The sequence below is a fragment of the Oryzias latipes genome, chromosome 4, assembly GCF_002234675.1.
Source record: "Oryzias latipes chromosome 4, ASM223467v1".
Taxonomy (NCBI): domain Eukaryota; kingdom Metazoa; phylum Chordata; class Actinopteri; order Beloniformes; family Adrianichthyidae; genus Oryzias; species Oryzias latipes.
In genome coordinates this window covers 17,498,147-17,524,233 of record NC_019862.2, presented here as the reverse complement: position 1 = coordinate 17,524,233, position 26,087 = coordinate 17,498,147, and the positions used below count along the sequence as shown (strand labels likewise).

The window sequence follows — 26,087 nt, the reverse complement described above, 5'->3', positions numbered from 1 at the left end:
TTTTTTCCGTTCTATAGAGGACACACTGTTATGCACAAGAAGGCTCTGAAAGGAAGCTCATGTGCTTTAGTGGACTTTTTTACAGAGACAGATTTTTTTATTTTTCTGGAGTCAGTCAGTCAGTTATAAAACTGTTCACGCACAAGCTTGATGAAATCCTGAGATCTAATCTGAGGTATATTTCAACTTTCATGTGAGTGGGCTTTCATAAAGCTCTGGGTTATGGATAACCCAGGGGAAGAGAACATGTTCCTCTGTTACAAATTGTGTTAGTACAAAAATATCAGCCAAACAAAGAAAAACAACAGTTTCTTTTTTCTTTTAACCTTTTTTTACATTTCTTTATAGTTGTGCTGTTGCAACTCTGACAATCTTCAATCTGTCTTTCCATGTTCTTAACTTGGACCTCATTAAAAGCCTGCTCTGTGATTCCCTACACACCTCACCCATAAATCTATGCAGCATTTGCATATTGATCGTTCTCTGACATTTTATCAAGATAAACAGTCATCTCAAACAGGGAAAGAAAAAACAAATTGCATAAGATGATTAAAACTGATAAACAAAACACATATTTATGTATTTGTTTACTTGCCACATCAATCTAATTGTCATTTTATTAGTTTCCATTTTTCTTCTCTGTTGTATTTGTTCCTCTTCTCACCTAACAGAGAAAATGTGAAAACTTCTGTCTAAGAATGAAAAAAATAGGAATTATTTGGGATCTTAGAAAGGGTTTGGTTTTTCCTCTATATTATATATATATATATATATATATATATATATATATATATATATATATATATATATATATATATATATATATATATATATATATATATATATATATATATATTCATTCCAAATGAACATGAGAAACTGGAGAAATACCAGGGACTCAGAGAAGAACTGGAGAAAGCCTGGAAAGTGAAGGTGACAGTGGTGCCAGTGGTAATTGGAGCACTCGGGGCAGTAACCCCCAAGCTGGAGGAGTGGCTACAACAGATACCTGGAAAGACCTCAGACCTATCAGTCCAGAAAAGCGCAGTGCTAGGAACAGCTAAGATACTGCGTAAGACCCTCAAGCTCCCAGGCCTCCTGTAGAGGACCCGAGCTTGGAGGAGAAACCACCTGCGGAGGGTGAGAGGGGCGTTTTTTATATATATATATATATATATATATATATATATAATACAAAATGTTTTTCATGTTCTATTTTAGGATGCTCTTTAGAATATTTGAACTTCTTGAAGCAGAGAGATCCAAGCAGAAAATGCTTTGAGAAGTTGTTTTTGGTGTAAAATCAAGTGACAGCTTTGGCAGGAATAGGTTATGTTTGCAAGGATGCAAGGAAAATAAGCTATAATTCTTCCTTCATTATTCACTTCAGCACAGGAAACATTTGATTACTAATTATGATAGCTGGCTTTCTGTCACACAGAAGCAAAAGCTAAAATGACACTTTATTATTATAATTTTTGCTTCCTTTTTCAATCAAATAAACGCAAGGCCAAGAATGTGAGCAGTCTTATACAAGATTTCTCACTGTGTTTGTTTTTTATTTTTATTTTATTTTATAATGAACAATTTAAGAAAACCCGGATTCAATGTTTTTATTTTTAATTTCGGTTGAATGTTTTGTACAGTGGCAGTTCCACTGGTTTAGGTCATACTGTGCTGGAGTTTGTATAAACAACTTTTTTATAAATATTTGTTCTTATGTGTCAGGCAATGTTTTTAAAAATTCCCATTTTAAGAATAAAATACTTGTCACTAAGACATGTTTTCTCAAACCAAGATAATTTTGCTATTAAAAAACTTTCTTGTAAGCTTATTTTTCTTGCAAGACAAAAAATAAGACAATTTTTCTTGGATAAAAACATGTTTGCTGTCTTAAGATTCAGTTTGTGCAGTATATGTGTTTAGACTTGTCTGTTGCTTCAGTTTCTCTGCTGACTCCTGGTTCTCCATTTTATTAATCTTCCTTTACTGTGTTTATTTTGTGTAGCTGTCGTGATTGTAACAGTGTGTTGAATTTTAGGAAAATCTGGTGTACAACCGAAAACCAACATCCTTTCAAAGACAGTATGCATCACAGACTCTGATTGGACTAAGAGAAGGAGCAGTTTCTCTATTTTTAACTTTAATTAATTATAATTGTGTCAACCTTTCACAAAAGGGCAGGACACGTCACTCTAGTAACCAAACAAGCCTGTCAGGAAGGAACACATGGACAGGACTTTAAATTCATGCATGTAAAGGGATCATTTCTTTTCAGCTAAAAAGTTGCCCTCTGTTTAGGAATAATGAAAAATAGAGACCCTAGTTGAAAGAGCTCTGAAGATTGCAGATTTTTTTGTCATACACAGAATGTGCTTGTGTACCTTGTCAGAAGAAGACAGAAAATCCCCCTCTGTGCTCAACCTTAAAGCACCAACAGTAACTCTGCTGTCATGTTGCTTTTCTAAAACAAACACCACCAAATGTCTTCTTATCAAGACGAACAGCAAAATGATAAAAAGCTCATTTGGAGGAAAAGTTCTAAAGATTTCTAAATCTTTCCTTTGGTCTCATCACAGCTTGTCCTCAGGGCACCTTTAAGTCGTCCCAAGGGGCGGGATTATGCCAGCAGTGTCCATTCAACAGTCGCTCCACCATCGAAGCTGCCACCCTCTGTGGCTGTCGGAATGGATATTATCGGGGAGACACGGAGAAACCAGAGGACATGTGTACCAGTGAGTCAGCCTTTCCTTTTCTGTTTGACACACAAAAGCATATGTTCAGTACACGGCCGGACCTGAGCGGTACAAGACCACTCCTGCCTGACAGATTACACCACATCAGAGGCAGACATTTCCGAATGTCTAATATTTCATAATTACAAGAGAAGCCGGCATCTGCTCTGATTTATCATACGGCACATAAATTTATGAGCCTCACTCCGAGTTCTGTGACTTCCCCATCCTTGTTAGGGGATTTGGGGAGCAGTAAGTAATAATGCTGCCACGCTCCACCGGCTCTCTGTTGAAGCAAAGATGTGTTTCGTGTGTTGAAGACGGCATGTTGCTATGCAAGATGGAGCACAGAGTGAGGCAAGAACGCAGCCTCCGTGTTCCACCGAGACACTGTGTAAGTAGGTTGAGACATGAATCATTTTGGACTCTACATTTGTGTGCTCTGCTGGCTGGTGCACCGATGTTAGAACATGTGTGCGCGTGCAGGTTCATGTGACCTGAATGCAGGAAAACATCTATTTTATGTTTTACACTGATATTATAGAAACATCTGTTCCATTAGTTTTAGTCTTAATGATCTGGGTGCCAGTGTGTTTTACGCATTTTCATTTGCAATCTACATCTACTTCCCTTGGAAAGGACTGCAATATGTGTTCCCATTCTTTCCCATGGAAAGACTTAATATTCTTTTCTTGTCTGGGTGATTCTGACTCTGACTTTCAGTCGTGGTGCAGAAGTAGAGCAGTCAACCTCTGATCAGAAGATCAAAGCTTTAGTTCCCACCTCGCCCACCCATGCGCCGAAGTGTCCTTGGTCAAAACACTGAACTCCACTTTGTTCCTGGTGGTTACAGGTTGACGCCAGTGTTAGGCAGCAGAGCTGCCATGTGTGAATGTGTGTGTGAGCATAGGTAAATGGAACTGTGATTACCATTTAAAGTCACATTGATCATCTTTTGATCTGTTTTAAAAGTGTTCACAGTGTTCTTTTAATGATGATTATGCCGTTTTTAGGCAAAATGCTCTTACTAGCTTACAGCCCTTCACAACCCCAAGTAGATTCTATGCCATAATTGCAAGCTTTTTCCACCGGCATTTGAATGAAGAAATACTCAGAAATGCAATTTTAAGCTTAATGTGGTCCATCGTAAGGAAATTGCCACAAGAATACGTTAAAAACACCCAAAACAATTTTTTATTGGAGTTGGTCTTTAACAAGTAGTTGCAAACAGTCAATTGGATCACAGGCTGACCCTGTAAAGCTGTTGCTTTGTGTAATCAGAGCTACAAACAGCTTAAAGGGGCAGTCTATGAATCCAGTAATTGACAGTATGGTCCGGTGCCTTTTAATACACCTGACCTGTTCCTGTCTGTTTTTACCTGTTCCACGTAAAAAAAAAAGGATTTTTAAATGAAAGTTTATTAGCAGAGACTCCTACTGAGTATCACATGTAAAAAAGCATGAAAAGAGACACACAAGTGAAACTCCCCCAACTTTATTTATATATTGACTGAACCACTTTACACTCAGTCTAAAAGCAGAAAAAGTGAAATAGTCAGCCGGTGGAGTCCAACCTTGAGTGGAAACAATTCCGACTTAGAGTTGGCTTTAAAAAAAAACAATTAAAATGAATTATTTTACTTTCAGCTTAACTGTACTTTTCACTTTTTTGTGTCTTCATAACAGAAGCAGATATTTTGATGTTTTGTATTTTGTTGACTTCCAAAGAATCAGATCAGGAATTTTTCTGGAAGTATTTGAAACAGGAAGTGGAAATGTCAGAGTTGTGTAAAGCCTGAGTGCTGCACATTTTGTTGATGGGGTCAGTGAATTACCTCAGGGAAGGCTCATAGAAAAACCTCTCATCACCAGCAGACACGTTTCAAAAATGAGGCTGAAATTGAGAAAAATAAAATCATTTATCACAGTGGAATGGTGTCAGGTGTCAACCCCCTCAGCCTACACAGCACTCGACAAATACTTTTGGACTTCCAATTCATGGGCAAAAACAAGGTAAATTGGAGTCCTCCAATGCAGAAGTATTGAAACTGAGATCAATCTTTTTAAACAGAGAGATTGATTTTTTTCTTTTTAAAGAAAGAGTTTTACCAACCTCACCAGTAGGATCTTCAGTTGGGTTTTTGTCCAAACGATCCATACTTGCTTCTCCTTATGTGGCGGGATAGCAACTGAGCAACTGTAACCCTTGTGCTATCCTAGGCACGTTAACATTGGGAGTTGGGTCATCTAGACCCACTAGACAGTACTCTGAACCTTTTTTCTTCAATGATTTGTGATCTTCACTGGTGTCCGTGGATTACATGAAATCTTTCCACCTTTCCACCTCCATAGTGTCAACTATGGAGTCCCACAGGGCTCAGCCTTGGGACCGATCCTGTTTACGCTTTATATGCTATCCCTAGGAAACATAATCAGGAAACACAGCATCAATTTTCATTGTTATGCCGACGATACGCAGTTGTATTTATCCATGAAACCTGACCAGAATGACCAGATAGAGAAACTGAACGCCTGCATCAGTGACATCAAGACCTGGATGACAATTAATTACCTCCTCTTGAACCCAGAAAAAACTGAGGTCATTATACTTGGTCCTAAAAACCTCAGAGATGCTCTGTCTGCTCAGATAGTCTCCCTGGATGGCATAAGTATAGCCCCCAATTCCACAGTTAGAAACCTTGGGGTTTTACTTGACCAGGATTTATCATTTAAGGCTCACATATCTCAGGCGTGCAGAACTGCCTTTTTTCACCTGCGGAATATTGCTAAGATCAGAAATATACTTTCTAAGAGTGATGCTGAAAAACTCATCCATGCATTTGTTACGTCGAGGCTGGATTACTGTAACTCCTTGTTAGCAGCGTGTCCTAAGAGTTCCTTAAGAAGTCTCCAGCTTGTTCAGAACGCAGCAGCTTGATTGTTAGCTGGAACTAGCAGAAGAGATCACATCACTCCTGTGTTAGTTTCGCTCCATTGGCTCCCAGTTGATTCCAGAATCAAGTTCAATCAAGATCCTCCTGTTAACCTATAAGGCCTTACATGGAATGGCCCCGTCCTATATTAAGGACCTCATAGTCCCTTACCATCCAATGAGAACACTTCGCTCGCAAAATGCAGGACTGCTTGTGGTTCCTAGAATTAGTAAAAGTACGGTTGGAGGTAGAGCGTTTAGTCACCAAGCCCCTGTCTTATGGAATAAACTCCCAGCTCATGTAAGAGAGGCCGATTCAGTTTCTACATTCAAAGTTAGACTTAAAACATTCCTCTTTGGACAGGCTTATTGTCAGACTAGTTAGTATTCAGAGATTATTTAACTTAATGTTAATTTGTTTAAATTAAACTTAATAATAACTATTTCTTTTAAAAGGCTGCTAGAAGTTGAAGCTGGGGTAACTATGGTGCACTGGGGTTCTGTCCTCTTTCCTTTTTTTACTTCTACCCTTCCTCTCCTCTATTCTTGATCATAATTTATCATTTAGTTCTCCATGCCTCTGTTTGGTGCAGTGCGATTCATGTATTGTCCCTCTTTTCCTCTCCCCTCCTGGGGAGTGGGAGTGCTTCCAGACTCCAGTTGGCTCATCCGTGCTCCAGTTCCTGACCGTTTACCTCGCCTTTGCTCCTGCTCCTACACCTGGCTGTGGATCCTGCCTCTGGCTCATCTCTGGCTCGTCTCTGCTCTGTACCTGACCGAGTACCTCGCCTCTGCTCCTGCTCCTACACCTGGCTGTGGTTCCTGTCTCCGGCTCGACTCGCGCCTTTGACCGTCCCCACAACCACGGCTGGATGAAGCTCGTCTGCTGGACTTTTATATATGTAGTGGTAGATTTAGATAAGTTAATTCTTCTCTAAGATTTCTGGTAAATCGCCTGTCCGTCCTGGGGGAGGATCCCTCCTTCATGTGGGCACCCCTGAGGTTTCTTCGTTTTTTCCGGAATCCGGTTTTTTGGGAGTTTTTCCTTACCGCGAAGGGGGGTCTAAGGGCAAGGATGCCAGTATAGCTTAGTCAGTTTGTTAGTTCATTTTAGTATTTTCCTATTTTAACTCTTTGTATTCATGATCCTTTTGATTTCATGTTTTACTTCGAAGCCCATCGAGACGACTGTTGTTGTGATTTTGGGCTATACAAATAAAATTGAATTGAATTGAATTGAATTGAATTTATCCACCTTTGTCATGGTAGGGAGAACACATCAATGTAAGGGTGGGGTCATCTAAGATAGCACAAGGCCGAAGGACCTCCCAGGTAACTGAGCTTTGGACCCTAAGGGATCCCAGCCACCCTGTGAAGGAAGATTTTTTTGTTCTGCTGCTTTTTTTTCTTTGCTTTGGGCTAAGAGTGCAGATTGAATGAGAAAATTCACACAGCTACTCAGACTGTTTCAAAGTCCACACCACTGCAGCTGCTATTTTGTTTTCATGGCTAGTGTGATGCTCCATCTTTGTCTTGCAAATGAACAAAACACCCTGAAAACTGTAAAAAAAAAATGCCTCAAACAGGGAGGCAGTGCACATTTTTTTGGCTAAAATTGTGGCCTAAGATTTGGGAGCACTGGTTCTCATCACAACCTCTTTACACGCAGCCTAAAAGCAGAATCAGTGACAAAGGCTAGACTTGATGGATTTCCGCCCTAACTGGAAACAAGTCTCACTCAGAGCTGCTTCAAGAGGCTGCTCTGCAGGGATGGCATGGCCCCCATTAGTGGGGCCTGTATCCTAAACTCCAATAGGACCCTCTTAAAGAAATTCGTCAGGACATTGTTGGTTGTCTTCTCCAAGTCCAATAAACAACTCCCAAGATTCCTCAACAGAGTAAGGACTCGACTGAACGTCATGCTTTTTTAAGAACGTATCAAGCAACCCAGACTAAGAGCTTCTTTTGAACAGATTAAGTCAAACAATAGAGTGTGGTGAAATGCCACATGTCCACACTCCAAGGTGGTTTGGCCCAACCCCTTAAAGATGATTGTCAAGCAGAGAAGCACCCAGCCCCACTTTTGGGTTTGGTCTTTTGGTCTTTGATCTATCTGTGGATTTGATCCCACAGTCTCCCAGTTCCAGGGTGGACATTCTACTTCCAGTCAGATGGCTGGAGTGGAGATGTTACACTGATCAAACGATTGAATTGAATGCTTATGTCTGGAGGTGTGTGGATCCCAAAGGCGACAGCTGTATGGACAGATGAAAACGCTGTGCATCGGTCCACGTGTAAATAACTAAATAAACAACCAGAGGTGTATTCTCGTGGAGCATCAATGCTCATAAGAGGATGCCTCTTATATTTCAAGCTCCCCGCTGTTAGAGCTTTGATTCTGCAGTGTTGCTGTTGAGGATTACACGCTCATCCATATTCCACAGGGTCATCACAGTCATTTCTTCTTATTCTGTGATTTAGCATATGCCAAGGTTGAACATCCGTTTTATCTGAGCAGCTCTGGTTACGCGAGCGTCACACTCTCTGTGATGTGTTTGAAGAGTCAAGGAGAATAGCGCCCAGCAGGCTTAACCTTGTGAAAACGGGGGTTGGGATGTGAAGTCTCACTTTGACACAGAGTGAAAAACGAGGGAGCCGGCAACAGAGAAGCTGAGAGCTGCAAAGAGACACATGCAGAGAGCTGTTGGGTCACTTTCTGACTGTTAGTGTTGGCTCACAGGCAAGTTTCCAATAATGGATTGGACTCGGTGGCTTTGCACGAACAGTAAAAAGTCTTCAAATGGCTGATTTAACTGTAAAACTCCAGAAATGTCACATGTTAACACAAGTATCTGCTTACTTAGGATTTCCCTGATTTACATCATAAAAACTATCTTTAACCTTTTGAGATTTTATTTGCAAGGATAGAAAATTCAATTAAAAAAACAGATTACTGTCGCAGCACTGGTTTAAAAGCTATTCAGCTAGCATGTACAATGGAAATGTAACCTTACAAATAATCGCAACCAAACAAAATCCAATTTTTTTTAACAGCTTTAGTGCATTAAATCAGATTAAAAGCATGTTTCCTCTCTAATAAAATAAAAAAAATTACATATAAAATAACAGTAAAGTTTTCCCTAGAATTATATAGTAGAAAAGTAAAGCTTCTTAAAATCTTTTAAAGTAAAGCATTAAAATTGGTTATCATCATCGTATAATTTAATAAATGCTTAGTCAAAGACAAAATAGAATCAGCAGCTGAACATGAAGAATCTGTCTACCATTCTCAAGTGCTTAACAGTTCAGCTGGCACTCTGTAATTGTTTGCTTTGTTTGGTAAGTGAAACCATAATCTGTCTTGATTAGTCGATGAAACGATGTCTGGTCTACCTAAAAACTTGAATTTTGGTTCATAGGGGAGTGAACACTGGTGCAGTTCCCTACAGTGTGAATGCAGACATTGGGCTGTCCAGTGGTCTAAAGACTGCAGAATAGAGACTAGCTGTTTTTTGTCTTCTGTAGTAATTTTCTTTCTGGTCATTATAAGACAATTCCAGTGCAGGGGGTTCGGTTGGTTTTCAACAGTGTGATTTGAAGGTAAACCAAATATATTTCTTTCGTCTTCTGCCCATTTGAACCAGACCTGCCAGGACCCACTTTAGACCACTCTGTAGAACATTTATAATTAATTTTACCTTTGGGTACATAGGGCAAAAAAATTAATTATTTGGTCAAAATACAATGATATCCAGAGGAAAGGAAACTGTATATCAATGTAAGCTCTTCCCACCAACTGTCAACTGGTAGAAACATGAACATTTGGGCTGCCTGCAACCACAGGCAGTATCTGTGCAGAAAACAGTACTACTATTTGTGAAATGTTTTCAAAGAAATGCATATTTTTTTGTGACTCACCAGAAAAAACTCCATTATGTGGATGAAACTTTAAACACACAAACATTCTCTAATAAGACCCATATAAAAGGTGTTACCAAGACTCAACTAACAAACAAAACTTTTTGAGTGCTTACCTCTTGAATTTTATAAAATCTTCTGTTTAGCTATAATTTGAAGAGACTTGTCAGTTTAGAACATGATTGATGTGTTCTGTTCCTCAGCTTCAGGACTCAGACAGTGGAAATGAAAATTGATTCTGATTTCCTTTGAATCGTTCTCATTGTCCCCTCTCAGGCGTCCCCTCAGCTCCTCGCAATCTGGTCTCTGTGGTGAACCAGACATCGGTGCGGCTGGAGTGGCATCCACCCCGAGAGATCGGACACCGAGATGACTTGTCTTATAACGTGATATGCCGGCGGTGCCACAGCAGCGAGCGTCGAACATGCCAGCCATGTGACGACAACGTCGTGTTTGTTCCAGGAAAGCAGGGCTTGAAGGGAACAAGAGTGGAAATCAGCAAGCTGCGAGCTCACATGTCATACACCTTCGAAATCCAGGTTTGTTTGTGCCCAGAATTAGAAAATCTGCTGTGTTGTTAACAGTAATCTTTAAATTAAAAAAATTACACACTCCAAACTTAAATGGTACATAGATGGTTTTGAAATTTGTTCCAGCCTGGTTCTGTTTATGTTCCACCAAATGTTTTGTTAGGAAACGTTTATTTCTCTAAAAAATTTTGTCAGCAGGGAAAGGACATTTTTTAAAGAGCAATCGATTTCCTTTTGCACTTGTTAATAATATAAAACAATATAGTTTAGCCCACTTTCCAGCCAGCCCTGATGCTGTCGGCTTTTGCTTTAAATGCAAATAGTTCTCAGAATTTCACTATTATGCACAAAGTTTGAGGCGGCAGAGATGGCTGCTGACACGCTTGCTTTTATGCAAAATATGCAGTTGGTGAATTTATCTCACAAGGTCACTCTGAACGGATAAAGGCGGCATGATGGTAAACCCACATCCTGCCATCAACTGAATAGCAGCACACCTTGAATTCAGCTCAACTATTTTGAAATACAATAAAGGGAATTTGTATCTACATTCTTAGTATCGGTTAAGTTCTTTGTCCTGATTTAAAGTCCCACTCGGATCCATTGTAAAAGCATTCCCAGTGGTCTTTTAATTAATATTTGGCCGTTTTTAACCAAAACCTAAAAGCACACAAACAAGGACGTAGCAACAGTATACTGACAGAAATTTGCTTCTTTGTTGTGGGCGGGACTGTTGGTGTGGAGTTAGCCCACCTCCATTTCCCATTATCCCTCTGTTTATGCTCTTTCCTGTTACAATCCTGAGCTAACATTACGGTGCAGAAACAAATGACGAGCAATATTGCAGCCATTCAGCCATACAGTTTAGAGCCAGAGACCAGCTCAAACTCAAAGACAAGGACATACATGAATCCAGTTGTCTTCATGTGGATCAGTCAGAATGGAGCATTGCAGGAAGTTTGTGGCCTATCCATTATAGCTTCTACGTCATAGCCACAAACCGTTTCAAATTATATTTTTTTCATCTGCTCCTGATTCACAAGAATTTGGATACAATGTACTCAGCAATGCAATTTTAAGCTTAATTTTTCTCATATATGTCCGCCATCATGAGGAAAATACCATAAGAACATGTTAAAAACAAAAACATGATTTTAATCGGAGTGTGTTATAGACACAATGGTAGGCTCCTATGATGGTAAAGAAAAAATTAAAGCTTCAGTTTCTTATTCTAACGTTACGTTTTGAGCTAATCTGTTAATGCTTTGATTTTACCATTACACAAGGGGAAAAAACAGCTAAATTAAGCATGACTATGACTACCAGTAGGTCACCATTACATTAATTTGGTGTTAGTAATGAATTTGCATAATTGCCTGCTTTGTTAACTTAGTTGGAGCTGATTAAGAGGTTTTTAAAATGATGCAAGATCATCAGATCCGGACCTTGGGTTGGTGCGTCTGACCATCCATTGGGCTTTTTAAAGACATTAGGCGAGAGTCATGTTTCTCTGTAATCTTTAGCTGAAAATGATTTGAATAGTCAAAGTTATTCAAACAGTTATTCATGGAGATGTAACTGAGATTTTCTTCCTAGATAATTTTCTTTAGCCTATTCAAACTGTACATAATCCATGTAGAGTTTAACAAAAGTAAAAGTTTTGTCTTGAACCTAATAGAAAAACTGCAGAATTGTTTCCTTTTGTGGGTGACAAGTTATATAAGGTAGGATAAAAAATGCTGTTTTCCACCACTTCTAGTAGCTTTATGCAATCCACAGGCTTATTTGTTTTCCCCTATCTGCTGTACCATGTTACACTTATGCATAATGACTACCTCTGCAAGCCCGGCAAGCTTTAAAAACAAGGCAAGAGTTAAAGGAGAATTTTAGAGGTGTGAATCGGCACAGCACAAAATGAGCTCATTAAAACGGTACATTTTTTAGTCTATAATGTAGAAGAACTGACAACTGCAATTCTCTACCCACAGGCGGTCAACGGAGTGTCCAACAAGAGCCCTTACCCTGCCCAGCAGCTGTCAATCAACATAACAACCAATCAAGCTGGTGAGTTTGGTTTGCAAAGGCTGCTCCCTGTGAGTATATGTGAGCACATGGCAGTGAATTATATGTGGGAGGGTGGGCTACAGAGATAGTGGAAATTGAGCTACAGCCTTTTAATTCATAAAACATGTTACAAGCTTGTCTTCTCTCTGCCCCTACTTAGCCACTCCCCCCACACCCACTGCTTTCATCCTCTTTTGTTCTTTTTTCACATCTTCTCCCTCTTTTTCTGCTGTATCTCCTTTGCCTCCGTCCCTCATCAACTTTATTACTCCAAGACCACAAAGTAACAGAGTTATTGCTCCATCAATACTTAATGGAGACAGACACAGGTGATATTTTCACCCCCAAGACAAATTTGCACCTCATTCACCTCATCTGCTTTAACAAAAGTGTCACCCTGCTGCTTTCAGGGTGATGTTGTGAACCCTTTTTTTAATTAAATCAACCAAAAAACCTCTTCATTTTCAGGGTGCTTGTGTGTAAATATAAGCTGTGGAGGTGTGAGGTGTACAGGTGGCTAACTTCAGCTGTCAGATTATGTTTACCGCTGAACATAAACATAACTTCTGAGTGACTTTGCTGTCAACTGAAAATGTAATAGTTTCAAGCAGAAGATCCGTTAAATTAATGTGCCATCAAGCATATCAATTCGTTTCAAAACTCAGTTGAAATACAGTGACAGGATGTGTTGTCCTGATTCCCGTTTGTCTTCATTTGACTCTTTCAAAGTGTTATCCATTTGAAAATGTGATGAAAATGAACTCATAAAACAATCCTGGTTTCAAAGCCTATGAGATACATCCCACAACCTCCAATCTCTATAATTATGGATAAAAAATGCATCACACATATAACTCTTGTTGCCCCATCAGTGATGTAATTTTTTTTTATGAACCTTGAAAGGAAGACACATTTTTCCCCTTTGCTTGCAAATACATTTTGACAATACGCCAAGATTTCAGACCGTGTTTCCATATTTATGATGCTTAAGCATCCTAGTGAGCTTTTTAACATCCTAATTGATTGTGTGTCCTTGTGTGTGTGTGTGTTTTTTGACAGCTCCTTCTGTGGTTCCCATTATGCACCAAGTAAGCTCAACGAGTCGCAGCTTCTCGTTGTCTTGGCCGGCGCCGGAACAGCCCAACGGGATTATCCTGGACTATGAAGTTCGATACTACGACAAGGTAAAGAGAGACGATGGACGCCATTGGTTGCTTTTGGTGAAAGCTGGATTTATATGAATGGTCCCCTTTCGCCTGTTCAAAATGGGAAGGATGTTGAGCAAAACCCAAGCCTTCTTTGTTCCTGTGCTTAGTGACATGAAAAATGTTTTAATTACGTCCATTTTACACAGCACTACTCACAATGTTGACAGCACAACTGTGTTTGTTGTCTCTTTAAAGTATTCTTTATCAATTTTAATTATTTCTCTTGACTTCATACTGGCTGCTCAGAAGCATTAGCAGTGTGTTCTCTGGCTTCTAGATTTGTTATCATAATTAAATAAGGATAGCAAACATACCAGCTTGTTTCATTGATTAATAACTAGTATAACCGTTTAATTATTTTTTTTTTTCACTGGTGAGCTGTGTTTGTTGATGTATCATCTTTTTCAGTATTGTCTTCTGATAGGTCAAGATCGATCCTAGCTGCATATATTATGGAGCCTGTAGGCGTGATGGGGTCTTGCCGAGATGGACGGTCTCTGTTCATTCAAGAAAAATGAGGATTGGCTCGTTAGCAGCTGAACTAACAGATGTTTGTTCAAAGAGTCATTATAAACTATGATGATGAAGTAGCTTGATGTTTCAGAGCTTCATTGAACCAATGCTGGGAATGAAATCAAGATCCAGATTTTTTTATGCAGACAAAAACAAAAATATTGACATAAAACCACAGTTTTCTTTTTTATTGTCTATTCTCATTGAACTTATTTCAAACTTCTGTCACAAGTTTTAACACCTTAAGAATAACCAAAGTCTTTAGTGTATATGAACCCACAAGTTCAAACATCCACTCACACAACCCACTTACTTGATCTGAGGAGCACATGAGTGACCAGATCAACCGACCAAACTTATTTAAGTGCAAAATGTAACTTGTGCAAAGTGCAAGTGACATTAAAACCACAGACACAAAACAGTAAACAAGAAAAACAATTTTACTTCAGGATAAGAAATGCATAACAGAAAGAACCCGTGATAGGCAAAATCCGTGAAGTAGAAACCTTTATTTTTTTTTAACTATTATTAAACAATTAAATACTCTATTATACATTGAAAAGAAAGAACAAACCATTTTACAGGCTCAAGCATTTGTTTCACAAATCAAAGTCCTTTAGAAACGTTTTTTTCAACAAATAACTTCTGTACTTTACTGTCAAATAATAATTTGAATCATCAATGTGAACAGAAGACTTCAAATTGCGGAGATTAGCACCGCCCACCACGACCCGAGTAATTGGATTATACGGGAGAAAATTTAAAATGATTATGAAAAAAATACAAAGTACAGTCGGACAAATAGTGACTCAGATGTATTTCACTGCTCTTCAGACTGAGCCGCTGCGTCCTGACTCTGCTCTGCAGTGTTTTCTCCTTTTGAAGCCCGCGGTGCAGCTGTGTTTGTTCGGGAGAAGAACATAGTGATAGGCAATTGTTGTCACTCTTTTTTTTAATGTGTTTTAGAGAAACTTGAAATTGCAAGAGAATTTGCACGTACGTAATGTAAATTTGGCAAGTTTCTTTATGTACGTGTACATATTAAAATGCAACCTTATTGACGCACAGATAGAGAAGAAGCGGAGTGACTTTTTAGCCAATCAGAATGCAGAACACAATGCACAATGCAAATCCGTGAAGTAGCAAAACCGTGAAAAGTAAACCGCGTTATAGCGAGGGATCACTGTACTTCAGTACTATAAAGTTTCAAAGTTTTCCCAGGAGCAGAAAAGGCTTTGCTTCTGATAGGGGGGAGGAGATATCACTGGCCGTATTCGGACAAGAAGCAGATTTCTCAATTAAGTCATTTAGCAGTTACTTCTATCCAGAGTGACACAAAGAAAATAAATCAGGGTCTACTCATTCTGAGAAGAGTGCAGTTAAGAAAAGTCAGGCTAATTCAGTTTGAATGAGTAGGAATTGACAAAAAATGTTGGACTTTGTGTTAAAGGGATTCCAGTTGTGCAAAAAATTTGTTTTTTGAACCCCATATGTGTAAGGATTCAATTGTGTTTTTTGTTTCAGTCATGTTCTTGTTGAAGTTTGCTATGATTTAGCTGTTACTGTTTCTGTTGCACCCAGTATGGACAGGTTTAACTTTATCAGGTGTTGTCACACTTTTTGGGTCTCACTAGGTTGATGGGATTTGCAATTTTGTCATGATTTGTCATACACAACAGTTTATGACAACTTGACTCTACCAAACCCCCTGGAGATGTTCATAGGGAATGTCAGCTTTTTTTTTGCAGTGGTATGGCCCAAAATGTAAAATCAAAGAATGCAGGCTAATCCTTTGGTGTCCTGACAGTCATTTAGGATCTTAACCCTTGTGCTATCCTAGGCACTTTAACATTGGAAGTTGGGTCATATAGACCCCACTAGACAGTGGGGTGAACCTTTTTTCTTCAATAATTTGTGATCTTCAATGGTGTCCATGGATTACATGAAATCTTTCCACCTTTATCCACCTTTGTCATGGTAAGGAGAACACGTCAATGTGAGGGTGGGGTCATCTAAGATAGCACAAGGGTTAATGACCTGGCTGCACCTTGTTTGCTGATCAGACACTTTTTCAACTTTCTTAAAACTCAACTCCTTTCTATCCATACTGTGGGTTGTGTTTTCATCTCCTTTTGTTACATATAAAGCAATACCCTCTTTATCGTGCAAAATCAAATTTTTTTTTGCTTTTAAGTGCATTATAATGTTCATTTCTTTAAAAAAAATATGCCAAAGCCGTATTTTGATCCATGACATAGGCCTTTTAATTCTTTGCAGAACAGAATTTGCTTGCTATATCTGAATCCCAATACATACAAGCTTTTAAACATTACCAAACAAAGGAAAAGGATGGGGACCAAACTGGTAATCACTCTTCAGCCCAGTATTAAATGTCATGATTCTGTCTGGCAACAATCACTAGTAAATGATCATTTTCCAACCAAATCTTTTTACTGTACTTAATTAAGAAACACCGCTTTAAGTATTATTTGGAGTCTGCCCACATTTCACAGGTAGGGATATTTGCATTCTGTAGCCTCTGATATCACTCTTCTGTTTGCTGAGGTAGATCATCTTCAAAAATCATATCCTCGACTCAGTGTTGGAAGGGAATTTTATGTCTCTGTGGACCTCAGTGCTTTTCAAGGTAAAAGACAGCTCCGGCCCTTGGAAATATATAGATTCCTTTATTTATGATGGACGGTCCCTTTTCTTTCATCACTTCAGCACAGATAGCATGTTTTTGGCCACCGGGTTTTTCTCGCTTTCTTTGTAACTTTATTTCCTGTCAGGTACAGATCTTACAGTGTACAGAATTCATGCTTTATGAAACTCCCTTCAACCAAACTCTATGGAAGTTTGCTTCGTCCTTCCCACAGGAAGTGTCCTCTTTCTTTGTCGATCCAGTTTTTTTTCCGCTTTTTGCCCAAGGCCATTCCACGTTTATCCAAAAGTCACTCTGTTGTCATCATCTGCAAGCTCGGCTGTAGGGGATCCCGAGGCGTTCGAAAACCACATTTGATATGTAATCCCTGCAGCATGCCTCCAGGTCCATCCAGAGTTTTTTAGCTAGTGTACATTCACAGATAATCTCTTCTGGGAGGCATCTGGAAAGCATCCAAACTGACTTTAGATATGTGGACTACATCTCCTATTTCTGTGGACTACCCCAAGCCCTCCTTCAGATGAATGCACCTGTATGGGTTATGGTTTCTGTTCCGACTGGTAATTTGTCCCACTAGAAATGTTATCTCATTGTTTGCAGAAGTTTGAATGTCACAGCGTTAGAACAAAGGGCATTAAAGCCCGTTGCTGAAGATTCTGGAAAAAATCTTGCCAATATTAAAAAAAGGCTGGAAACTAAACCTTTTCTTGTTGACCTTTGAAAATATAACCTTGTGCAGTTTTTCAAGAGGGTCCACCCTATTTTGTCAGCACTTTAAGGAGGGTGACGCCCCCTCTAAGATGTCTTCTACTTCTGGATGTCTTCTACTTATCAGAGGTGCTGCAGTGTTTTTTCCCCAGGTATCAGAACATGTAACTTAATAAATGTGTGAGCAAATCACAATTTTTTTTCTCCCTAAATGCGTTGTGCACTGTTAAAGTCCTAAAAAGTGTAGAGTGAAGCAACCATTACATTTCCCACAATCCATTAGAGAAGTGGGCCTTTATTTCATTGCAGGAGTTGCCACATGAATGGAACTTTCAGAGGTTTCAGCATAGAAAAATTACAGAGAAATAAAAATGATTTATATTTTTTATTCTGGTTTTTATCACCAAATACAAAACAATTTTGAGCCATGAGGGGGGGGGGGGGAGCTTAATTTAATGTCACCATTTTTATTTTTCTAACATACTATTGAGATAACATTCAAGTTATGTTACTGTGAGTTGTGTGTAGATACTTTTTTTTTTTTTGCTGGATTCTAAGGGAGACCTTTTTTTCTTTAAGAAGTTTTCATTTTTTCATTCATTTTCTATTCTGTGTAGTCCCTTTTGGGGTCACGGGGATGCCGGAGTCTATCCCGGCCACTTGTGGGCAAAGGCAAGGGATGCCCTGGACAGGTTGCCAGTCTGTCGCAGGGTAGAATGTCCACAATCACACACCCATTCACTCTCACCTATGGACAATTTAGAGTAACCAATTAACCTATGAAGCATGTTTTTGGACGGTGGGAGGAAGCTGGAGATCCTGGAGAGAACCCACACATACACGGGGAGAACATGCAAACTCCACACAGAAAGGTCCCTATTGATGTCGTGTTTTCCATCTCCCCCAGCCGGGACTTGAACCAGGGGCGTTCTTGCTGTGAGGCAAGAGCGCTAACCACTGCGCCAGCGTGCAGCCGTTTTCTTCTTTTTTTTCATTTCTATTACACAATTTAATGTTAACTTGCTGCTTTTCTGTTTTTGATCAAGTTAATGCAATGCATGAGTGTTTAATTTTAAAAATTAATCGCTCACAGAAATCCAATCATAACTGCTTTGAGCTTATATTTATTATAAAAACATATTTATAATATTGTAAAACCCAGAATAGAATGCATGTTTTGAGTCTGAATTTTGTGGGTTTTTTTAACCATCAAATTTTTTCAGAACTTTGTGACTACTTGCTCTGCAGTCTAAACTTTTTTATTTGACAAGACTTCGTGCCAACAGAGTGATATTTGCATGCATCTCTGCTGTCATTTGTCCCAAACAATCTGTTTTTTTCTCTCTCGATATGTTGGCATATTTTCATTTTTATTTATGTTGAATTCTCTCACATATGTACAAAAAGCTGCTGGTTAACTAATATGTAAATTGGCCCATCTGAAACTGAATTCAGTCAAACTCAAATGACTTGAAGTCATCTTGTATTTTGATCAAACCGCTTGAATCAGTTCTTCTTCATTGTTTGGTCAGCAGATCTCAGAACAAGAAACTTGAATCTCCTTTTTTCCCCCCTGTTAAAGTATCTGTTATGACGGAGGGGAGAGGCAATCTTTTCTGAGATGCTGCTCTCAGGCGGTCCTACTGCCTGTGCACCCACATGGTTGCCATAAATCACATGGAGTTGGGAGATTATTTGTCTGCAGAGTGGGAAAAGAAATAGTGGGAGGAGAGCTGTGGGACATTCCAGCCAAACTACACACCCGAGTGTCACAGACTCCCATCAGAGCCGAGTCATCCAGCTACTCTATTTTTATCACAAAAAAAGGAAAGGACGAAAGCTTTTCAGGAAAATCAGATGTGAAATTGTTCAACTCCCCTCTCGATAAATAGACTTGACAAGAGTTATATTGTGCTGTATCCCAGTGGTGTTTTGACCCCATGTCACTGACATTTAATTAATACTACCAAGATATTATGTCATCTTCAAAAGAAAAACTGTGTCTTTTAAGATAAGAGGACTAAAGCATCAGCTTTCCCTCCAGAGAGAAAGAGAGCTCTTCAAAGCTCTGTGAAGCCGTCTAACTCATTTAATGAGAACTTCCTGCTGCCTTGAAATGGACAGGTCCTTTATCTCTAAAAAACCAGGACACAATATGACATGGGGTTCATTGAACAAACTGCCTGAATGGACAATGTCTGACCTCGGCATTATCAAGAGCTTCCATTTACCTGTCTCATGAAAGACTTCTGCTGCTGTACCAAAGAAAGGGTTGATGGTGAGAAACTATGATTGCATATTGAACTTTTCTAATTCTGCCAGTTGAAAATAAAGTGCTTGCAGGTATATCCTCCAGATGTACCATAGGACCATGTGTTTTTCGGATGTATAGCCAACAAATGCACAAAGAAATTCAACGCAGACAGATTCAATACAAAAATCAAAGCACCTGTAAGGGATTTTCTGTCAGATACAGTCAGGAGGTCTCATACATTATGATTCACCCATTCACACACGTATTCACACACTTATGGCTGCTTAACACAGGCGCCAACCTCTAACCACCAAGAGTGATGGGGTCTTACACTTCGGACACTTTGACGCATGGGCAGGCAGGATGGGAGCCGAACTTGCAATCTTTTAATCAGAGGATGACCTCTCTTCCTCTGCACCACCAAAAGTAATTAATACTTCTGTTTTTTGGGGGATAAAACATTTAACTGGACAACTTCAGTTGATCTTTGTGTACTTTTAAGTTAACAGATTTGTTTAGGTTATTCTCACTTTTAATCTTATTAATTTCATGTGTAAACCTTTTAGATGCCAAACTGTTCAGTATTGAATAATTAGTACAAGTAATATATTGCACTCAGCTTGCTCTTTCTCTGTTTGATTAATAAGTAAAATGCTTTAAAATTTTAATGAAAAATGTGGAGTGGTTATCTTTAATTAGTTTTGTTTGCTGGTAAATGCATTACCAATGCAAAACTAACCTTAACGTCTTTCAAAAGTGCAATTTTAATGAGATTACCTAAATAACCTTTTTAATATATTCAAACCAGGTCCTCTCATAACCCACTCCCACAATAAAATGTACTTCAATGATCTCATTATGCAGATCTGGTGTCTGTTTTCTATGGCAGTGAAGAGGTCATTAACATCTTCATCATAGACAGTATTTTCATTCAGTAAATGTCATTCAAGGAGCTCCCCCACAGCTTATTAAGTGTCCAATTAGAGAAGTGCATTTTTGGCTTTAGAACTCATACACAATCTGTTTGTCATCACCATAAATAGAAAACGATGTCTTCCTTGCGAAAACTGCTAGAAAAGTTTTTCCAACCGAATATTTTACATACAGAAGAGTACAAAAAAATCCCATCTGAATAAAGGGTCTTTTCAAAGCAAGGTTGTCAGGGATCTTTAAATGTCTTCTTTTATGCGTGTTAGCAAGCAATTTAAGGAATCTGAGTAATTTAAGTGTCTAATGTATGTGATAGCAAGCTAAACTTGGAAACCCATTACCTCCCATCTCTCTGAGGACTCTGCATCAAGGACCATCTTGGACAATAGCTCGCACATTCACTTGAGTCATGTAAAGTATTTGTTGTAAAAACCTTAGGAGCAAGAGAGAGAAAGTGCCACGTTTAGTCCACAAAAGTCAGAATTGCCAAAACTTCACTGCTCTTCTGGAAGAAACTGATCCAGAAAATGTCCAACATTTCAGATGTTTAGTGTTTTCCAAAGCGCAACGGAACATCCTACATTTGTGTTAACAAATGACAATAATTAAAAAATGGAATTTGGGGCTTGACGGCACCAGCTATGGAACCACATCAATGTTTGACTGAAGTTTGGATTTTAAGTGTAAACTTAACACACTCCTCGACTTCTTTGTTCCACCATCCTTATTTGCATCCCTCCTTCCAGGTGATATACCAAGTGCCTTCCCCCCACTCTCTTCCCCCCACTCTCCAATCACTTTAGCTGTCCGGTCATCTGGAAGAACCTCCTGATTGTCCACAATTTTTCAACCCTTTAATAAATGCCACAGGTTTAGGTGCTTTTAAGCATTTGTTTGTTGCAAGTTGCTGTGGCTTTCTATTCAGTATAGCTACTTTCTGTTGGTTAACTTTATCATAGATACTTAACCCATTAGCACCCATCAGTGTTACAGAAAAAAATATCAGAAATTGATTCATTTGGCTTGTGGTAAAATACACAATTTTATTTTTAAGAAAAAAATAGTTCTGAGTTCTTGTGGGTTGAGGAGCCCTTGTGGTGTAACTGGTGTCAGGATACGTTGGTATTTCAACTTAGGTAAGCACAAGACACTGTATATAAACAAAGTGTCTTCATGGAAATCATCTGGGTCCTTGGAGTTACCTTCACATAAAAGGCATACAGCTCTCTTCCTCTTTTAACTTCCACCACATGGTCCTCTGCACTGACATTGTCCTCTTCATCTTCCTCACCACCAGAACCATACAAACCCCTATTCTGTGCTGTCTGCCACACTGTCACCACTTTGCAGTTGCTGATCTTGTTCAGATAACAATGTCTGCACAAGATGTGTGTCGCTCCACTTGTATGTATCACCCCACACTTCTCTTTTTTCTGGAAAAACATCCTGAACACGCAGGATATCGACCGTTCTTCTAGGTAAATTGGTCAGAGTTCCTACTCTCCAGCCTTTCCTTCAAACTTACTCTGCAAAAACAAATGGGACTTTATGCCATTTCACTTTGATATCACCTGATATGGGAATTTATGAAGATTTCAAATATGAATAGGACAGAAGGACTAATTTTAGCACTTAGTTTCGATTGAAAATGTCACCTGGGAGCAGTTTAATAAGCCTAAAGAGAGGGGACAGGCCATTCTCTCCAGACAGCTGTTACCCCCTCTTTCCCCGTCAGTTTAGTCACCTTCCCTTCCTCCATCAATTTCTTCCTCACCCCACCGTCCCCTGACTCCCACTCTGTAGATAATGAGTCTTAATGTAGTAAATTTGAAATGGCAGAAGAAGGCAGGATTTTTTTTCCCCTCACTACTTATCTCTGGCTGCCAGGCCTTCACAGATGGGCTGGCCCCTAACCTCTTTACCCTGGGAGGCATAGAGCTACCCCTCACCCCACCACTCACCCACCTCTACAAACACCTCCAAAATCCTAACCTTAACATTTCCAGAAAAATAACCCCTTCAAGCAGCTACATCTAAATGCCCCTTTGACTCTTCCAGATTATTTTAGCATGACAAAAGATCACAAGTCTTAATTATTTGAGTAATATTTTGATAGTAAAAGAACCCACGGAAGCCAATGAGGCTCTGCAATGTGCTCTCTATCATCATTAATCCAGACTAAAGCAATGAGGACAAATTGAGGAAGAAACCTCAGACAATAATGAGCGGACACAAGTGAGGAACGGTGTTAATGACTGCCACAGAGAAGGTGGGCACTGGTTATGAATGATTACATTCTAAAAACTCAATCTTCTTTAACCCTCTGTTTTCTTCTGCTAACCCTCCATCATTTTCCCCAATCTTCCTGGCAATTTCACCCCCCTCCCCCCTCTCCTGAGACGCCTTCCTCATGACCACCATCTCCTCCCCACTTTGCATACAACCTCCCCATCTCGCCATCCTTCATCCTTACGGCATGAATCCAACCCCTGCCTTTCATATCCTCGCCGCTGCGTGTCTGACGTTCCCTTTCGTTCTGTTCAGATTTAGCCTCTGCGAAACCTTGTTATCGGAAAGAAAATGACAGGAGACAGCCAGCCTGGAAAGAGCTGACAAGGGTCACTAATAGAAGAAAAGGCGATAGCCTTGAGTTTATGAAGAAAGAAATAACTGGTTCACTGGTTCAAGAATAATAGAAGTCCACATACTTATGTGCCTCTGTTGGTGAAAAGTAATTAAAAGCAATGTGGTCGCATTTTGTCTGCATGAAACGCTGGTGTGTGCAGTCCAAAAAGAAAAGAAAGAAAAGACCGAATGAACAGTTGACATGAAAAGGGATTAAACATGAAAGTGAAGGAAAGCAATATAAAGATTATGATGAAGAAAGGGTTTAAATATAACATTTAAAGGAAAACCTGCAGCAAATGTGTCATACTTCAATGAAAGTGTTGAACAACTGTTCATCAAATCATTGCAACCATTATTAACAATGCCGTTTTTTTCTACTTTTTCTTAGTGATTGTAGTTCAGTGTTTGCATCATATGATACTGTATATTCAGATGAAACCTTTTCTACAAAGCTGGAATATAAACAGTTCACGCAAGGTTGATAATGTTTTTTCCTTCAAATTTCATCAGAACACAGGAGGAAAATTATCTATTAAATCTTGTTAAAAAAATATTGAATAGTACAAAGATTTTTTTATTGTTTATTTTTATAAGCTCAGAATAAAATGCTCATATCATAGATACTTAACATGACGGTTATTCTTTTTTAATTGTTTATTTTCTTACCACTTTTATGCATTCTTTAAAACAAAGTTGTTGTTTTTTTGTTTCAGAAAAGTTTGACTAAACCAGACTTTTTTTTTTGTCAAACTTGGAGGTCAACTTTAGAAAAATGCTTGTTGTAACATCCTTGAATTTTCGTCATACCTAAGATAAGACTTGAGATTATATATTGAAAAAAAAGAGAATTCTTAATATATATTGTGAATTGGTCAAAAATCTGCATGTTTTTAGGTATACAATGTATATCTATACATTCAGGCAGCTTCAAAGAATTTTCTTGTGGGCTCTTAAAATCCCATGGAAAGAAAGAAAAGTGCTAGACTGTGAGATTATGTCTTAGGAAAGACAATATAGGGGGACAGTGGGGATCAGCTGAGAATAGTAGGCTGTTCCTGATAACTGAAATCTGTTTTTTATTTATTTAATTTTTTTATCCCCCTATCGTATTCATTTATATTCTGCAAACCCAAAACAAATTGGAAGACAATTCTGCGGCTGTACTTAAAGTGCCATCTGCCTATTCTGGATCTAATTTAGCCCCACAACTGAAATAGCAGGAAGCTTTTTAGGATGCAAACACAGCAACAATGCAGCTGCAGCCTTTTGTTCCTGCTCACAGCAGGTTTTTTTTTTTTTTTGCTTCTCTCTTCTTCTGCCATCACAATTATTCCTGTAATTCTGGATTTTTTACAAAAGTAACCCATACAACAGTTCCCCACAAGCTAAGCAGATGTTTGTGGTTTAGAAGTTGCTGCTGATGAATATGAATCTTATTAGTTTGCCACACTTAAAGACCAACATTCCAACAAAAATTGCGTTTTGGGTGTTTTTAACAGGCTCTTGTGGCATTTTCCTCATGACTCAGGACATATATAAAGAAAATTAAGCTAGTATTTCTGAAAAACAGCATATTTGTGACAGAAAATACTGGATGGGTCACAAACTCCCTCCTACGAGCTCTCAGCAACGGGGAGGAGAAGGGGGGGGGGGGGTTGCTCTGCACCAACAGTTTAAAAGTGAATTCCTAATAAACTACCACCGCTCTGCAGAAACTATGTCCTAAGCAAAACAACATGTTTTTTTTATTTTTGGCTAAAAACGGCATAATAATAATAATTAAAGACCACTTTTTTTGAGAATGCTTTTACAATAGATCAAAAGATGATTTGAAATATATAGGTTTATTTGAGCTTATTTAAAGTTTATGTATGTGTTTCTTCCTCAGTCCCAATCATCACTGCTGAACAGCTCAGTGGTCCTGAGCGATACACCTAACGTGGTTCTGGAGGGTCTGAGGCCCGGGACCGGATATGTGGTGCAGGTGAGGGCCCGCACCGTCGCTGGTTATGGAGCCTACAGCAAGGAAATGCTCTTCCACACCCTCACTGACGGTAAGCGTGTGGGTGGTTGCGTGTGTGGGGAAGTGTGTGTATGTGTGAGTTGGGCTTTTATATGGAGAAGAGTGCTGAGAGAGGGAATGCAAAGGGGTACACGGCAGTGAAATCTGCCTGTGAAGCAACTAAAATTTGCCCCGCTTTTCTGCGAGAGTGCTTACACTCATGTAAAACGAGCCTGTTATGTGAGGCACAGAAGATGTCAGCCGTATTGAATGCTCCCCCTTCCCCAAAAAAACTGTTAGTTTTGTGTCACATGGATGTGAGAAAAACGCAACACAAGATTCCTTTTCTCAGTTGCTCTGCTGGATTTCATCCCTGTGCATTTGCAGATGAATATAAATCCGAGCTCGGACAGCAGCTCACTCTGATCGCGGGCTCTTTAGTAGGCGGAGTGTGTATCGTCTCACTGGTTGCTGTCACCATCATCTGTACAAGGTAATATGCAGCAAACACACACACAGACAAATGTGTTTTTTTATATAAAAAATGTCAGATTCCTTTGAAGTTAGTTGGCCCTATGAGATAACTTAACTAGTTGGATGGTGAATATTTTCTATATTTTCTAATTTCTGTAAGATCATAAGTTTACTAAACAAAGTCCCTGTTCTACCTTTCATTTTGAAACTCTCTGGATCTGTGTCTTTAGTTAACAGGAGGGTTACTTCCTGTCTGTTCTGATTTATCAGCAACTACACAGATGTGTCACTTCAGCAAGCAGTGACGAGTCCCTACAACCTTATTGTCATGGCGATTTCTTTGCAGTTTGATTATGAGCTTTGACTAGAGGGAGTCTATCAAGTCCAGGCCTTTAGAAGCGGTTAAAGGTCCTTACTTTACATGCACGATTTTACTTTATCAAACTAAAAAATATTGAAAGAAATAAACATCCCCTGTGAGTACTTTATAAATTTAAGTTTCTATAATTTACAACCCATGTAACTC

The 26,087-nt window shown here is 39.1% G+C and overlaps 1 protein-coding gene across 1 annotated transcript in view; it reads left to right on the top strand.

Moving 5' to 3' along the window:
* Positions 1-26,087, top strand: part of LOC101169846 (ephrin type-B receptor 1) — a 95,843-nt gene that overhangs the window by 36,550 nt on the left and 33,206 nt on the right. Inside the window, exons 6-11 of the mRNA XM_011474166.3 lie at positions 2,580-2,735; positions 9,862-10,124; positions 12,104-12,179; positions 13,239-13,363; positions 24,974-25,139; positions 25,475-25,580. Of these exons, the coding sequence (XP_011472468.1) occupies positions 2,580-2,735; positions 9,862-10,124; positions 12,104-12,179; positions 13,239-13,363; positions 24,974-25,139; positions 25,475-25,580 (892 nt within the window). The remainder of the gene's footprint in view (positions 1-2,579; positions 2,736-9,861; positions 10,125-12,103; positions 12,180-13,238; positions 13,364-24,973; positions 25,140-25,474; positions 25,581-26,087) is intronic.